Source organism: Brachyhypopomus gauderio, chromosome 6, assembly GCF_052324685.1.
Source record: "Brachyhypopomus gauderio isolate BG-103 chromosome 6, BGAUD_0.2, whole genome shotgun sequence".
Lineage (NCBI taxonomy): Eukaryota > Metazoa > Chordata > Actinopteri > Gymnotiformes > Hypopomidae > Brachyhypopomus > Brachyhypopomus gauderio.
In genome coordinates, this window is record NC_135216.1 from 13,667,333 (window position 1) to 13,684,068 (window position 16,736).

The 16,736-nt window shown below is 51.6% G+C and overlaps 1 protein-coding gene across 7 annotated transcripts in view; it reads right to left on the reverse strand.

Moving 5' to 3' along the window:
* The window catches only part of trioa (trio Rho guanine nucleotide exchange factor a), an 81,848-nt gene that overhangs the window by 23,649 nt on the left and 41,463 nt on the right, over nt 1–16,736 (reverse strand). For 6 of the 7 annotated variants that reach the window (XM_077008838.1, XM_077008837.1, XM_077008836.1 and 3 more), the window contains 10 exons: nt 14,881–15,073; nt 8,550–9,098; nt 7,830–7,952; nt 6,215–6,406; nt 5,151–5,282; nt 4,662–4,892; nt 3,463–3,585; nt 3,075–3,266; nt 2,660–2,829; nt 535–709 (listed from right to left, as the gene is read on the reverse strand). In XM_077008838.1, coding sequence (XP_076864953.1) covers nt 535–709; nt 2,660–2,829; nt 3,075–3,266; nt 3,463–3,585; nt 4,662–4,892; nt 5,151–5,282; nt 6,215–6,406; nt 7,830–7,952; nt 8,550–9,098; nt 14,881–15,073 — 2,080 coding nt within the window. Of the gene's footprint in view, nt 1–534; nt 710–2,659; nt 2,830–3,074; nt 3,267–3,462; nt 3,586–4,661; nt 4,893–5,150; nt 5,283–6,214; nt 6,407–7,829; nt 7,953–8,549; nt 9,099–14,880; nt 15,074–15,340; nt 15,630–16,736 lie in introns of those variants that run through there. The other variant, XM_077008840.1, reaches the window with a different exon arrangement.

The following is a 16,736-nucleotide window of genomic DNA, read 5'->3' on the forward strand; positions in this document are numbered from 1 at the left end:
TGGACCACACAGGAGGCTTGACATCGGGGTGTGTGTGTGTGTGTGTGTGTGTGTGTGTGTGTGAGATCTCATATCACTAGTCTTACAGACATACAAACATGCCCGAGCACAAACACGCACAAAAACGTCTCAGCATGTGATTCTGTTCTCTACTGCATGTGGTGGGATTACCCTCCCCCTGACCCTCACACCGAGAGTCCAGAGTGTTCATGTGTGTGTGTGTGTGTGTGTGTGTGTGTGTGTGTGTGTGTGTGTGTGTGTGGTATGTAAGCAGTCACTCCTGCTCTGGCTACAGTTCCCACTCAGCTAGTGAAAGCTGCAGCTCAATAATTGCTGGTTAATTGGAGATGCGTCAGCAGGATCCTGATACTACAGCTGCTGGGCTTTAGTTCAACATTTCAACACATCCACCGAGCAAAGAGGAGAAAAGAAGCTGGAATTAACAGGTACTAACACACACACACACACACACACACACACACACACACACACACACCGCACACACACCCCAGCGCCACCTCCGGCGTGACTCACGTCGATGGCGTCGCGCTCGAAGACGCGGAGCTGCAGGAAGAGCTCCAGTTTGATCTTCCTCTCCTGAAAGAGCTCCTCCATCTGGGCCTGCGCCTCGTCCAGCTGCTGCAGCACACTCTCAATGTGGTTGATGGAGCTGTTGTGAGGCGCCTTGTTGCTGGAGATGGCCGAGTCTCTGTGGGCAAAGGGGGACACACACCTAGTGAGGGTTGTGCTCTATACGTGGGGCCTGGGGGTGTACTGTGTGTAGGAGAGAGAGAGAGAGGGGGGGGGGGGGGGGGGGGGGGGGACACGCCTCTCACGCTCTACTGAGTTTGATTCCTAGCAGACGAACAGCAGAGGTTGTGGTGTTGAGAGTCCTGCTGGAAGAGGACAGAGACAAAGGAGGACACGACGAACACGGACCGCAGGGACAAATCCCACATCCAGCATACTGGTAGAAAGAATCTCATTTCCACAGTACCTAACACACTACCTCAACATTAGGACCAAGCAGCAGAGTGGACTGTGCAGGACTGTGCAGGTTGATGCTGGTTGATGTTCCAGTTCAACGAGCCATTTCCATGACTCCAACAATCCTTTACTGCTTCATTAAAAATTACCTTCCAAAAGGTACCGAGAGTTATTAATTAGACGCTGAAATTCTCTTTTTATCTGCGTAGCCACAGGACTTTTTCAAGCAACGTTATAATAACCTCATGCCACACATCCAAAATGAGAACAATACCTCCACGTACTATCAATTTTCTCACTGAGCACAAAAGACAAATCTTCTTTGATTAAACTACGCTATGTTAAGTAGTAGCAGTAGCAGAAATAATAATAATAATCATCGCTCATAATACCCATCTCGCTATTGACGGTGTGCAGCCTGAGCAAGTCTGTTGCCATAGTGATAACGTATTAACTGTCAAATCACAAAGTCCACTTCCATACTGTCACATGATTTGCATTTTTGTGTGGAACCGAAATCAAATTACAAGGAATTTGGATTATGAATAAATTATCAGATAAAACAGACAGAAATAGATCATGCAGTGGGGAACACAAACACGCAACTTTTTTTTGTGAGACCACGGCAATGTGTGTGAAGCACACCGAGTTCTGGAGATCTGCTTGGGCTGAACGTCCAATTCTGGGCTCAGAGCAGACGGCGGCCTGCAGAGTGTGTGGACGCTACACAGAGAGCTGGTTGCCCATGTATCCTGGTACACACTACACATTTAGATGGTTATTATATTATGAAAGTATAATTTCTAAATTTTGAGAGAGAGGAGGGAGACAGAGAGAGAGACAGAGAGAGTAAAAGGAGTAAAGTAAAGGGAGTGTTGCGTGAGAGTGAGAGACCCCTCCACACTCACCTCACCCTCTCACCTACTGCCGGACTGCTCGTGTCTCACTCCCCCCAGCGCCTCACTCCCCCCAGCGCCTCACTCCTCCACACGTGTGGGGCGTCTGTCTGCTTTATGTCTCTTGAGCTTTCAGAGACACACAGGCTGCTGCCACAAGCCCAGCAGTAACGTAGGCTGGACAGGATAAAACCCTTAATGCTAATAATCCCCCTCTTAGAAACGTCTAAGTCTACATAGTAAATGACTGACTGCATTTGTACGCAGATGTATAGTCAAATAATAGAAAATAATAAATAAGCAGAGGGGCTTAGTTTCAGAAAAGTGGAATTCTGTGAAATTTCAACAGGCCTGGTCTTTATCAGACCAAACTCATCATTGATGATGATCACCACCACAATCCTCCTGCAAGAACGCACACAGACTCAGAGACTCCACCAGCTCCACCCTCTGTCTGTGCCAGACTCAGGTCTTATGTTTCCTTTCTGCAGAACCCTGTATCAGATCTTAGAGTGACCAACAGGACCCGGCCCAAGCCCAACATAGTGTGGACTTGGACCCAGCAGAACCAGCAGCAGATTGAGCAGTTAACTCATCATCAACTCTAATTGTAGAACAGTGACTGTAGAACAATTGCACTGAATATGAGGACACACACATGACAACTGTATTGTAGACCAGTGATGATAGAGAGACTCCAGCTCCACACCACATGAACAGTTAAAGGGACAGCAGAGAGGTGGAGCCATATCAGAGGGGTGGAGGAGGGCGGGTACCTGAGCTGCTGGATGAGGTCCTCGCCCTCCTTGATGACGTTGACGGTGACCTGCAGGGTGGTCTGCTGCTGCTGGCCGAAACGCTTGATCAGGTCCTGCACCGCCTCCACGGACTCGGCGTACACGTCGTCCAGCAGCTCCTTCTGTAGCTCCTCCAACCACGTCCACAGCTGCGCCGCACGCCCAACACACACACACACACACGCACGCACACACACACACACACACACACACACACACACACACACACACACACACACACACACACACACACACACACACACTTTCAGCAGGGCATTTAACCCCCGGCAGGTCCGAGGGTGTTCGGGCGGTGCACTCCCTACGCTCTACACGGAGGTGTGCGGCTGCGTGCGGGTGGGGGAGGCGGGTGGAGACGCGGTGTCCCGTGACGTACCTCCTTCACGTGGGTGTGGAAGGCCACAGACATGTCCAGCAGAACCTTGCGCTGCTCCACGCGCCTCACAAAGTCCTGGATGCGGTCCTCCAGCTGGTGGGCCGCCTGGTAGATCTCCTCCGGGTCGCACTCGCCCGTCTGGGCCAGCTGCTCCGCCGCCTCCAGCAGCTTATCAGCGTTGGTGTACGTGTTCTGATACACACACACACACACACACACACACACACACACACACACACACGAGTCTCTCCTTCAGCAATGATGCAGGCTGCACATTAAACACAGAAGTGAAAGGGGCGTGGTGGAGAAGAGGAAGGGGGCGTGTGTGGGTGGAGGGGTCGGGGGGGGGCGTGTCCAGGGGGAAGGGGAGGGGCCGGGAGGCACCCACCTGGGCCACTTCTTCAAAGTCCTCGTGACGTTTCTGCAGGGCTCGGGCGCGGTGGAGAGACTTCCCTACTCCTGTGTGCTTACTCAGAAACGCCTCACCGTGGTTCTCGATCCAGTCGAGCACCTGCACGTGGGCGCGCACACACACACACACACACACACACACACACACACACACACACACACACACACACACACACACACACACGCAGATGCACCCACATACACGCGTGCACAATTACAAATGAAGGCATGATAACCAGGGTGTAGATTTTTAGCTTTTACTCATGTGTGGCAGACGTGACAAATGTGTGTCAGCTTGAGATAATGACAGAGAGGCAGAGAGCAAAACTGTGGCTCACAAAGCCAGAGGCATGCAAATGAGCAAAGGGAGTGTTCTCCTATATATATATATATGAGAGAGAGAGAGAGAGAGAGAGAGAGAGAGAGAGAGAGAGACTCACACACCCCTCTGCCGCTCTTCAAGCGCTCTGCACCTGCATGCTGCAGAGAACCCTGGTTTCCATAGAAACAGTATCCGTGGTTATAAGTGGTGAAAATGACAACGCGTTCCTCCCCAGCCCCGCACCCAAACAGAAGGGGTGTCGCACAAGTGCGTGGGCGTGGCCTGCACGGCAGCTCCACGTTAAGAGGAAGTGAAAGAGAAGAGGGCGGGGGAGGGGGAGACACCGCGTTCCTGCCTTCTAATTACGCCTCACTATTTCTGTTGTGTGTACATGAAAATAATGTGTGGATGCCGGTGCCAAGATGTGGTGGTGGCGTTTTGTAGCCGGCTTGAAAGAGGAAGCGCCGGCCGTAATTGCACGTTTGCTCAGAGCGTCTTGGACGTTTTTCTTCTTTGTCCTTCTTTCGGACACTGAGAGAGAGTGTGCTGGGGTGAGACAACTGCCCAGCTCCCAGTACAGCACCAGTACAGCACCAGTACAACACCAGTACATCCCACCACCACTGCAGCCTGCAGGAAGGAGGCTTTGCCTTCTAATGGTTCAACCTGAGCCATCGCTACACCCAGTCCAGTCCTCAATCACGGCCCTAATGCCCTTCATCACCCCCACCCTCACTCCACCCCCTGGTGGAGGTACCAAAGTTCTGCTCCCTGCCTCGTACATCATAATGCCTGCTGCCTGTGTGCAAGTGTGTGTAAGTCTGTGTGTGTGTGTGTGTGTGGGTGGTGTTTACCTGTTGGACATCCTGCTGAAACACACACAGCTGCAGGCGCTGGTGCAGACGCACTTTGCGATGTTGCCAGATGTTCTCCAGCTGTCTCTGGTGATGCAGCACTTCGTGGATGATGTCCAGAACATGGTGCACTGCCTTTGAGTAATTGGCGGAGGCCGTCAGCGAATCCGCACTGCCCGGCGTCAGGGGTCGCTGGAGTTTGTCCAGCAAGGCTTTGCCATCCTGACTCACCTGCGCCAGACAAAACGAACAACGGCTGAGCTCAGGTGAGGGGGTGAGGGCTCACTCACTCATCAGACTCTTCTGTCTCTTCTTAAAACTGGTATCGCCTCAAGTGCAACAGGCCCTATAATTTCCACCTATAAATTAATGCATATTAAAGATGCCAAGATGAACCTCACACACACACACACACACACACACACACACACACACACACACACACACACACACACACACACACACACACACACGTGTGCATACACATACCTCTGAGTAGGCAGTGGTAATATGTTCATACAGGCCCTGGTGATGGTGGATGGCATCTTCTAGGTCCTGGAGCTCCGAGGGCAAATCCACTTCTCCACACGCCTTACACCACGAGTCCACGTTGCTCATGTACTGTAAAGGATCCACAAAGAACCATGAAGACGAAGGCGGCCAATAAGAAGACCTCCAACAGCCATCCCACTGTTTGATGCTTAACCCCATGTCAAAGACACAGAGGAACAAATATGTATTCTATTATATATGATAAAATATCTCTTATTATCTCAAACCATTTCAAATATGTGGCACTATAATTCCAAAATAAGATATCACAGTGCCCTGCATTGTTGGCAATGTGGTTTATCCTTGAGGACCCACAGATGAAGAATCAAATAACAAAAGGCTGAACTACTGAGACATGAACAAGGGCTTCAACCCTTGAACTCTAATCTAAATTCTCTCTCATGTAAAGGAGCTGGTGGTCTTTGGTTCGCCCTTTCCTGGGGGACGGGGGGTTGTGATGTGGCCGACCTTGATGGGTCTCAAACGGAATGACATGTATGAGAGGACTGGAGCGTTGGCCTGCGTGAACTGACAGAATGCTAGATGGGGCAAAAGTCATGGGGGAGACGCCCTGGAAAAGGATGGCTAGAAAAGGCAGAAGAGAAGAGAGGAATATTCCATCATCGGGGCGGCAAAAAAGGGAGCAAATAGGGCAACCCCTACTGCTGCTCCACCGTGGAGACCTCAGGACCTCCTACATGTGTGGCTTATTTGAAGAGACACATATGAATGATATGAATGAGTCAAATCAAAACGAGCAGAAGAACTCGAAATACATTTCTTTCCCATATGTGTATCCACTACTGATTTGGTAAACGTGAAAACTCCAGCTCCTACATGTGAAGAACGTCCTGGTGTGAACAGAACTTCAGCGCTCCTTATTTTACACCTGCAGATCCTTCCACTGGTCTCCAAATTCACAACGTACATCAGACCGACAACGAAACAGACACGCCACGGTTTGGCCCGGTCGGAGCCGTAATGGCGGATGTCTTTCTGACCTGGTCGCATTTCTGGTGGAACGCGGCAGACATCTCCAGCAGGGTGCTCCTCTCGTCCAGGGCTGCGGCGAACGCCTTCCACTCCTGCTCCAGCTGGCCGGAGATCTGCTTGATCTGCTGGGATGCGTAGTGGCCGGCCTCCAGCAGCCGGTTCCCCACAGACATGATGCGATTAATGTTCACGTACACGTTCTAGAGCAGGACGAACACGGGGGACGTTAGCGGCGAGGACGGGACGCAGCTTAGACACGTCGGCTGCCGGTCCATTACAAACTACAGCTGCAGTATAATTAAACGCATTTGGCCACAGTCAATTAAGCGCCTTCATTACGCCAGGTTCCATGATGGCATCCCGCCAAACTTATGCTTAAAGTTTGAGAACATATGTGGAGAGCTCGGAGTATTCACAGCTTGAAGGTTTCGGCAGCGATCTTGCAGTCTGACTAGTCCGTCTCTGATCGATAGCTCACATCGCCCCCAGTTGTCAGCCACTAACCCGAACGAACTGGCCCAAAACCCCACAGAGAACCTCGCAGTGCAGAGATCCTGCAGCTTTTCTCAGCTGGACAGTCATTCAAACTACACTTAACCTGAATGACATCATTCTGCAGCATACTAGATCTGCAACAGTATTCGTTTAGCCAGAACAAACCCGCAACACGTGCAGGATCTGCGGGGCCGACCGTGATGTCGCAGGCATTTACGTCTCAGCAGCTGCGTCCCTCGTGTTACGCAAACGGCTGCAGTAAATTAGCGGCTACCCTGTTCCCCTCCATTTTCTCTCTGCGTCTCTGAAACAGGAAGCGATCCATATTACTGCTGAGGAAGCGTATGGAACGTCCCTGGATGGGCTGGGAGACGCCAGAAGTGAGCCACTCCCCCAGGAAGCGTTTGGGACGATCGTTACAGGACACGTCATAAGTCGCTGGGACTGAACGCACAAGCCATTTAAGAAAGAGTTATCGACCGCTACACTGTCAAATTCACTCTGCTGCTACTGAGAGAGACTACCTCCACATATTACAAGGAGTCTTGTCTGGAAACACTGCGATCTATAATCATCTCCACTGCAGGAGGACACCGAGGAGCAGGCTGGAGAACCATCTGTGCAGGGTTCTCACGGAGACACCGCAGGACGCAACGGCCAAGCCCAGGTGTCCAGGCACCGCGTCAGCAGGTGCTGAACCCTCCAGCAGCTCACAGGAGAGAAGCAGCACGTTAATGGACCCGGAGTGCTGGATCTCCAGCTCGAGCAACTACCTGCCCGGTTCCAAAATGGGCCCATACAAGCCCAACCAAACCAACAGAACTGCTGTCTTTAACACAACTTCTGAAGTAATTGGAGAATGCAGGAGACTAAGATATTAACAAACATCACTGGATAACTTGGGCTTTATATTGAGGTAATGAACACGAGCCATATTAAGTAAAACAGAATATAGAGTTCCAATTTGCTAGACTGACAACTGTGACAACAGGAAAACTCAAAACATCCAAAGAATTGCTATTTGGTGAGCAGCTATCCAGATAAAATTCCACGAGGCTCTAGGAATCATATTTGGGTTATACATACCAAAAAACAATAAAGCCATGAAAGTGGATTGTGTTGTCTTACCATACAGTTCATGGCAAAGTGGTTATGTTGAGTCTGGAGCTCCATGGCATGTGAATGATTGTTGCCGATTTCAGTGTACCCTGCCAGGAAGAGTCCTTTATTGTGCATGATCCAGTCAAACATCTGTAGGCAGAACACACGTACACTGTGATTTAAACACATGTACATGATGGTGGGGTGGAGTGGTCAGGTTAGTCCTGTGTACATGTGTATGAACACCCACACACACACCCACCTACCCCCTCCAACTCCCCCCACACACACACACCCACACCCACACACACACACCCACACACCCCAAGCAAAAACAAACACACACACACGTGTGAACGCAGGTTTCAGCACGTGCGATAGCGGGTTCATGGAGGCGATAAGTCTAAAAATAGATTGCTTAGGAATGACCTGATTCTCAGGAGGAGAGAATAACTCCCCGTGTCCTAGCAACATGCAAAATCCTCCACCCACTACATGCAGCATTCAGACTGCTCCGTCAGTGGTGGTGCAGAAAAGTCAACGCGTCCAAGTCAAGATAAGCTAAATGCGACGGGTTTATATATAAACGTCTTTTTACAATAAAAGGTGTGTGGTGGAGGGGAAGAAGCCACATCTGTTGCGTTCCTCTCCACCCTGCGGGAGGTGCAGCCCTGGAGACGCGGTTCCTCCACACCCGTCAGGAGAGCGCCGATAATAACCCCACCTGCGCCCGAGCGCGTGCCTCACCTTCTCCGCGTCCTGCTCGAAGAGGCGGAGCTGAAAGCACTGGTCCAGCTGCAGCTTACGGACGTGCCAGGCCTGGTGGAGGGTCTGGCGCGTGGCGTGCAGCTTCTCCAGTAGGGCGGCGATGCGTGGCACCAGGCCCTGCGTGTCCGCGTTGGCCTGGCCCGGGCCCGGGTTCTCCCTCTGGCCGGCGGCGGCCGGCACGGCGCGGCTGGCGTAGCTCTCGCTGCTCTGGATGCGCTTGAGCAGGCGCTGGCCCTCGCCGTCCACCTCCTCCACGGGCGCCTTCATCACCTTCTTCTTGAGGGCGGCGTGCTCCTCGATCATGCGCCGTGCCCCGTCCAGGTCCTGCGGGAAGTCCTTGCGCGTCACCGTGGCCTGCATCTCCTCCAGGCGGGACAGGAGGTGGCGCGCGTTGCCCGTGAAGTCCTCGAAGGCCACGCGGATCTCGATCCATTCCTCGTGGTTGTAGTCCAGGCTGCCCTCGAAGTCGGCCGTCAGCTGTGACGGCTCCACCACCTTGGACAAGCCCTCCAGGGACACCATGGTGGTCTGGAGAAGGGCAACAGGAGATCAGGTGGAGGACAGGTGAGAGATGGGGGGGGGGGGGACAGAACAAGGAAGTCAAAGACATCGGGGCTTTCCACAGTGTAAGGAATAGAGGAACTAGCATATAAACGACAGAACGGAGAAAGAGGGAAATACACAAATGGCGAGTAGAAAATTACTATTACAGTATTACAGACAGGCTGAAGTGAAAAACAGAAGGAGAAGAGAAACACACATACACACACGGCCCCGTCACAGTGAATCGCTGTGTCTCACGCCCCACGAGATTCAAGACTGCCATTCCATGCTCACTTAATGACCAGTAAGGTGGGACGGTTATTTTTAACAGAGGGCATAAATCTAATTTAACATGGGTCCTTGGGAACAGTCAGGGGTCCAGCCCAGACAGAAACGCACCGCCACACACCTTCGATCTGGCGCAGAAGGTCCGGGGCGGCCGAGCGGGCCAGAACGCCACTGCACAACTCCAGCCAGCTTCTTGTATGTGGTATGTAGGAAAAGGAGGTGTGGCCAAGACGGAGGTATGCACAAATGCGCGGTACTAAGCGTGGAATGGCTGGCGTGTCTAATCTGATTGGTTCCCGTGAATCATCGCCTCTGCTAATCGCGTAAGAGAACGAGGAACGGCTGCCTTCACATCTGGAGTCTCCGGCCCCTTCCAGCCATCTTTCCCTCGCCTGCTCGCACATGTCACAGCCGGAGACGTTTTGGGAGAGCACGGGCGCACGCTGTTCCGCACAGGGATGGATGAAGGGACATAGAGATATAGAGATAAATGGAGGAAGAGAGCAGATGGAATGAAAAGCAAGTGAGTGGGCTCGACCAGGGTTGTGAGGAGACGAGTGCAGGGCGGTTTGGCCCTTTTGTTGAGTAGAGGAGAATTACTGCATTAGTTCTCATCCAACACGACGCCCACTCCCACACCCAAACACCACCACGACGCCCACACCCACACACCACCACGACGCCCACTCCCACACACCACCACGACGCCCACTCCCACACACCACGACTCACACACCCACACACCACCACGACTCACACACCCACACACCACCACGACTCACACACCCACACACCACCACGACTCCCACACCCAAACACCACCACGACGCCCACTCCCACACCCAAACACCACCACGACGCCCACTCCCACACACCACGACGCCCACTCCCACACACCACGACGCCCACTCCCACACACCACGACGCCCACACCCAAACACCACCACGACGCCCACACCCAAACACCACCACGACGCCCACTCCCACACCCAAACACCACCACGACGCCCCACTCCCACACCCAAACACCACCACGACCCCCACTCCCACACCCAAACACCACCACGACCCCCACTCCCACACCCAAACACCACCACGACGCCCACGCCAACACCCAAACACCACCACGACGCCCACACCCAAACACCACCACGACGCCCACTCCCACACACCACGACGCCCACTCCCACACACCACGACGCCCACTCCCACACACCACGACGCCCACGCCAACACCCAAACACCACCACGACGCCCACGCCAACACCCAAACACCACCACGACGCCCACGCCAACACCCAAACACCACCACGACGCCCACGCCAACACCCAAACACCACCACGACGCCCACGCCAACACCCAAACACCACCACGACGCCCACGCCAACACCCAAACACCACCACGACGCCCACTCCCACCACCCAAACACCACCACGACGCCCACTCCCACCACCCAAACACCACCACGACGCCCACTCCCACCACCCAAACACCACCACGACGCCCACTCCCACACCCAAACACCACCACGACGCCCACTCCCACACCCAAACACCACCACGACGCCCACTCCCAATACCCAAACACCACCACGACGCCCACTCCAACACCCAAACACCACCACGACGCCCCACTCCAACACCCAAACACCACCACGACGCCCCACTCCAACACCCAAACACCACCACGACGCCCCACTCCAACACCCAAACACCACCACGACGCCCCACTCCAACACCCAAACACCACCACGACGCCCCACTCCAACACCCAAACACCACCACGACGCCCCACTCCAACACGACGCCCCACTCCAACACGACGCCCCACTCCAACACGACGCCCCACTCCAACACGACGCCCCACTCCAACACGACGCCCCACTCCAACACGACGCCCCACTCCAACACGACGCCCCACTCCAACACGACGCCCCACTCCAACACGACGCCCCACTCCAACACGACCCCCCACTCCAACACGACCCCCCACTCCAACACGACCCCCCACTCTGCACTTTGAAGATCCAGGAGCTTGTAGAATCTGGCAGCCACACTAGTCAGCGTTGTAAAGAGACCAGAGCGGTTCAACTCTGGGAGTAAATGTGTTAAAAAATAATCCAAATGAAATGAAAAGTAATATGTTAAGATAAATTTTTATGTATGTAAGCAGTGGTATGACCAGTGATGGCTTAGTTACCTTGAAAATCCAATTTGTGATTACTCCTTTAAAAAGTAACTTGGTTACATTACTGATTACTTAATTGTAAAAGTAACTACTTTAGATTACAAGTTACTTTAGTAGTTACATTCAGCAGCAAAATGAGTTTTCCCAATACTCACTTTATTAGAAGTGCAGTAACACTTCAACAGTAAGAATGTATCTCTTGACATTTAAATAATGTATCTCCTGACATTACGTTTGTGTCACTGCATGGTATTATTTGTAGTAATATAAGCAAACTATTCAGTCAGACAGCTATTTGTTGTGAAACAAAATACAATTACAATTTCAAGTATTTTCAAGTACTTTAGTCAAAATTCCAGGACTTTTTCAAACCTGGAACACAATGCCACATAATTTGTCAGGTAAAAGGTCCTTCCCCTATTTTTGAGGGGCATTTCTTTACACTACCACATATTATTACGGACAACACTGCACAGAATGACAAGTATAAACACGTTCGCCGCCGTCACAGGTTGAGCGCTACAGTCAGACGCAAAAGTATAACTGAGCCAAGAAATATATAAAATATATATTTTACTAAGGAAAATAAAAATAATGCACAGTTACTTGGATAAGTAACTTTAATCTGATTACTGAACTGGAAATAGTAACTTGTTATATTACTCATTACTGAAAAAAGTGGTAAAATTAGAGTAACGCGTTACTAAGTAACTACTAAGTAACGTGTTACTGTCATCACTGAGTATGACGTACACTTAAGTAATTCACCCAACCCACACATACATAAATTACAGTTGAGTAATGAAGCCACAAGATAAAAGAGCACATCTTCTACTGCAAATATAAAAGGGGTCATTCTTTTCTCCACAATAAGACTCTGGTGTAAATGCCAGAGCACAATTCAAATGTTGTCAGGAACAGAACTTCATCTCGACAGCAACACCCCGTGACTGGCTGTGTCTTTAAGGGAGGATATGGGACTAGGGGAATTCCCTGCCCATTCTGGTCAGTGGGATCTGGGAGAGTCCAGTGCAGCCACACCTGTGTCTGACCTGCTGGTGGAACCACAGCTCGGTCAGAAGGCCTACACAACTGGTAACCAGTAAGTGTAAACACCAGTGCCAGGGCCTGGACTGTGAGGACAAAGCTAAAGAGATACAAAGTATGATGATACACAAAAGCACACACTTTGTAATCTATATTCCCAAGGCACAACAGAACATTTAATCCAACGCATGATAGCATGATGTGGCCAAATTCTAGCCACATGTAAGCACTCAAGCAACGAAATATGCTAACCAAAATGAAACATCACTGTTAATCTACCAAAAACACCATGATCAGGAAACGCAAACGAGCATCTGACAACCCAAAGCACTGGGTCCCAACTTTACATGTGCTGTTCTCAGGTCTACAGAGAGGGAAGAGCTCTGAGTAGATGCTGAAGTCTACAGAGAAGGAAGAGCTCTGAGTAGATGCTGTACTCAGGTCTACAGAGAGGGAAGAGCTCTGAGTAGATGCTGTACTCAGGTCTACAGAGAGAGAAGAGCTCTGAGTAGATGCTGTACTCAGGTCTACAGAGAGGGAAGAGCTCTGAGTAGATGCTGTACTCAGGTCTACAGAGAGGGAAGAGCTCTGAGTAGATGCTGTACTCAGGTCTACAGAGAGGGAAGAGCTCTGAGTAGATGCTGTACTCAGGTCTACAGAGAGGGAAGAGCTCTGAGTAGATGCTGTGCTGAAGTCTACCGAGAAGGAAGAGCTCTGAGTAGATGCTGTACTCAGGTCTACAGAGAGGGAAGAGCTCTGAGTAGATGCTGTACTCAGGTCTACAGAGAGGGAAGAGCTCTGAGTAGATGCTGTACTCAGGTCTACAGAGAGGGAAGAGCTCTGAGTAGATGCTGTACTCAGGTCTACAGAGAGGGAAGAGCTCTGAGTAGATGCTGTGCTCAGGTCTACAGAGAGGGAAGAGCTCTGAGTAGATGCTGTGCTCAGGTCTACAGAGAGGGAAGAGCTCTGAGTAGATACTGTGCTCAGGTCTACAGAGGGAAGAGCTCTGAGTAGATGCTGTACTCAGGTCTACAGAGGGAAGAGCTCTGAGTAGATGCTGTACTCAGGTCTACAGAGGGAAGAGCTCTGAGTAGATGCTGTACTCAGGTCTACAGAGGGAAGAGCTCTGAGTAGATGCTGTACTCGGGTCTACAGAGGGAAGAGCTCTGAGTAGATGCTGTACTCGGGTCTACAGAGGGAAGAGCTCTGAGTAGATGCTGTACTCGGGTCTACAGAGGGAAGAGCTCTGAGTAGATGCTGTACTCGGGTCTACAGAGGGAAGAGCTCTGAGTAGATGCTGTACTCGGGTCTACAGAGGGAAGAGCTCTGAGTAGATGCTGTACTCCGAGAGGGAAGCATCCAGCTGCTGGAAGAATTCAGGATGCAGTACACAATCCCACAATACATATTGCAGCTGCACATGCGTGTGCATTCATACTGACAATGACACACGCCTCCGCACAGAGAAGGAGCCCGCACTCCCCCACACACTCCCCCCCCACCCCCACACTCCCTGAGGCACAGCCAAACTCACAAACACTAACACGCCCACTCGCGCGCGCACACACACACACACACACACACACACACACACACACACACACACACACACACACACCCCTTCTGTATTCTACAGAACGTAAAATTAGCTGAAAACCCCGTTGCTTAAAGCCCATCATTAGGAACAGCCAGCACAACAAGCCTGTGACAACCCAGCACATCCACAGAGGAGAGTCTGCACCTCCACAGAGGAGAGTCTGCACCTCCACAGAGGAGAGTCTGCACATCCACAGAGGAGAGTCTGCACATCCACAGAGGAGAGTCTGCACCTGGCTGAGAAGAATCAGCCAAGCCTCAAAAGCGCTTGCACAACGAGACCCTCGCAGGAGGAGACGGAAAACCTAACGTGCAATAAACATTCCTAAACTGAGGAAAGGGGAAAGCTGCCCGGAGACCCAGCTAGGACCCATCAACATTCACATTCAGACTTTTCCGGCATAGTAAATGCAAGAGTTAAAAAAGGGTTTGTTTTGGGGGTTTTTCCCTCCTCTTCACAGAATGGTGAGAGGTAAGAGAGGTGGATGCAGAATTACATAACACAGCCTCTCCTGGAGCGTGGAGACGCTACGGAGAGCAGGAGCCTCGGTGCAGCAGACCCATGCAGCCACATGGTGCACCACCCAGCCCAGAGGCGCCGGCCCGCCAGCCCTCACGGCAGAACCGCACCCGCCACGGCCTCGTACCTCGAATTCGAACTTGGAGCTGCCGAAGTTGGTCCTCTGCTTCTGCCAGAAGTTGTCGGGCTTGATGATGAGGGCGACGTGGATACAGCAGGGGAAAGACTCCTGCAGGATCTTCAGCAGGGGCTTGATGGAGTCCCACTTGGAGCCCCGCATGTCCACGATGACCGTGAAGCCATGTTTACACACGTCCTCGCTGTGGGGGGGGGGGGGGGGGGGGGGTCACAGAGGGTGAGCTTTAATGCCCTGGCCGTGTTATGTAAGCTGTGCTGCATGCTTCATCCCTGAACAGACACACAAGGCGAACCGATAACAGAGGACGGAGCAGAGGACCCCGTTTCTCTTGTTCAACGCAACACCACACTGAACAGGGAGAGAAGGGGAACCAGAGAAACGGACAGAACCAAAGACAGGAAGACAAGACGGCGGAAATGGAGAGAAGAAAAGAAAACATTCTGCTTACCGACAGCTTACAGCTTAAAAACGTAAATAACAAGCACACGCAAAAGAAGAGCTGGTGAAGGCCTTCATCATCTTCAGGGTCTTCCCTCCATCTGTCCAACCAAGCCCAGATCTGGCCGTCTAACCAAGCCCAGATCTGCCTGATCAATGCACCTCACTCACTACGGATCTGTACAGCCACGTATGGAATGGCTGACCCGCCCGTGAATACGGACCTAAATGAGCTCCATACACTCATCAGCAGATGCACACGCAACCTGTGTGACTGCGACACTGTTTTCCTCTTGCGCGCGCTCTCTCTCGCTCTCTCTCTCCCCCCTTTCTCCCACCCACTTGCGCGCTCTCTCTCTCTCTCTCCCTCCCCACTTCTCTCTGCGTTTGCTCTCTGTCACTCTCTAGCTCTGTACATCTGTCTCTCTCCTCCACATTCCCTCTCTCTCTCCCTCTCAGATTGGCTCAATCTGTCTCTCGCTCCCTCTCCCAGTCTCCCTCTCTTGTGTGACTGTGTGGGTGCAGAGGCAGGAGATGAGAAGAGAGAGGAGTGATGTGGAGGAGGAGGAGGAGGAGGAAGGTCTGTTGGCTAAAGCTGAACCACTGCAGGTTTCTCCGAGTGGGGCCCACGCTCCCTCTCATGCCATCCAGCCCCACCCCCCGCCCCCACACCCACCCCCCGCCCCCACCTCCAACTCCGCCCCCATCTCTCTCCTTTTTCATGCCTGTCCGTCTCTATTGCACTTTCCTCCTCTCCTTTTCCAAGGTGTCACTTTTCCACCACAAGTGACAAGAATAATAGACTCAGACAAGAACAATAAACAGGCATCAGACATGACAAATAACTACACACCACAAACGCTATAATGCAAGCAATGTCAATAAAGAAGCGATCAATAAATAAGAGAGCCCAAATGTGACTAAACAGTGAATAATACATACACATAGTCTCAGAAATACAACCCATACAATATTTTGATTGACACTGCAAGACCGAACCTACTGTATGTGCCTGATGACAGCAAGATAAGGCTTATTCAGTACACAAATGGGTAAGATCACACACACACACACACACACACACACACACACACACACACACACACACACACACACACACACACACACACACACACACACCATTCCTACACGCCTAATTAAAGCAAACATATGCCAAAGAGTAAAAAAAACAGCCAAATAGTGGTGTGTATTCCACAGTCATTTACACTGAGCTCAGGACAATCACACAGTGCAGTTAACACACACTCCGCCATACAGATCAGTAAGTTAAGTACCGTATCTATTGGCAGACGTTAACAACACAGAGATGATTTGCTGTAGTCCTGAGCCACACACACACACACACACACACACACACACACACACACACACACACACACTATTCA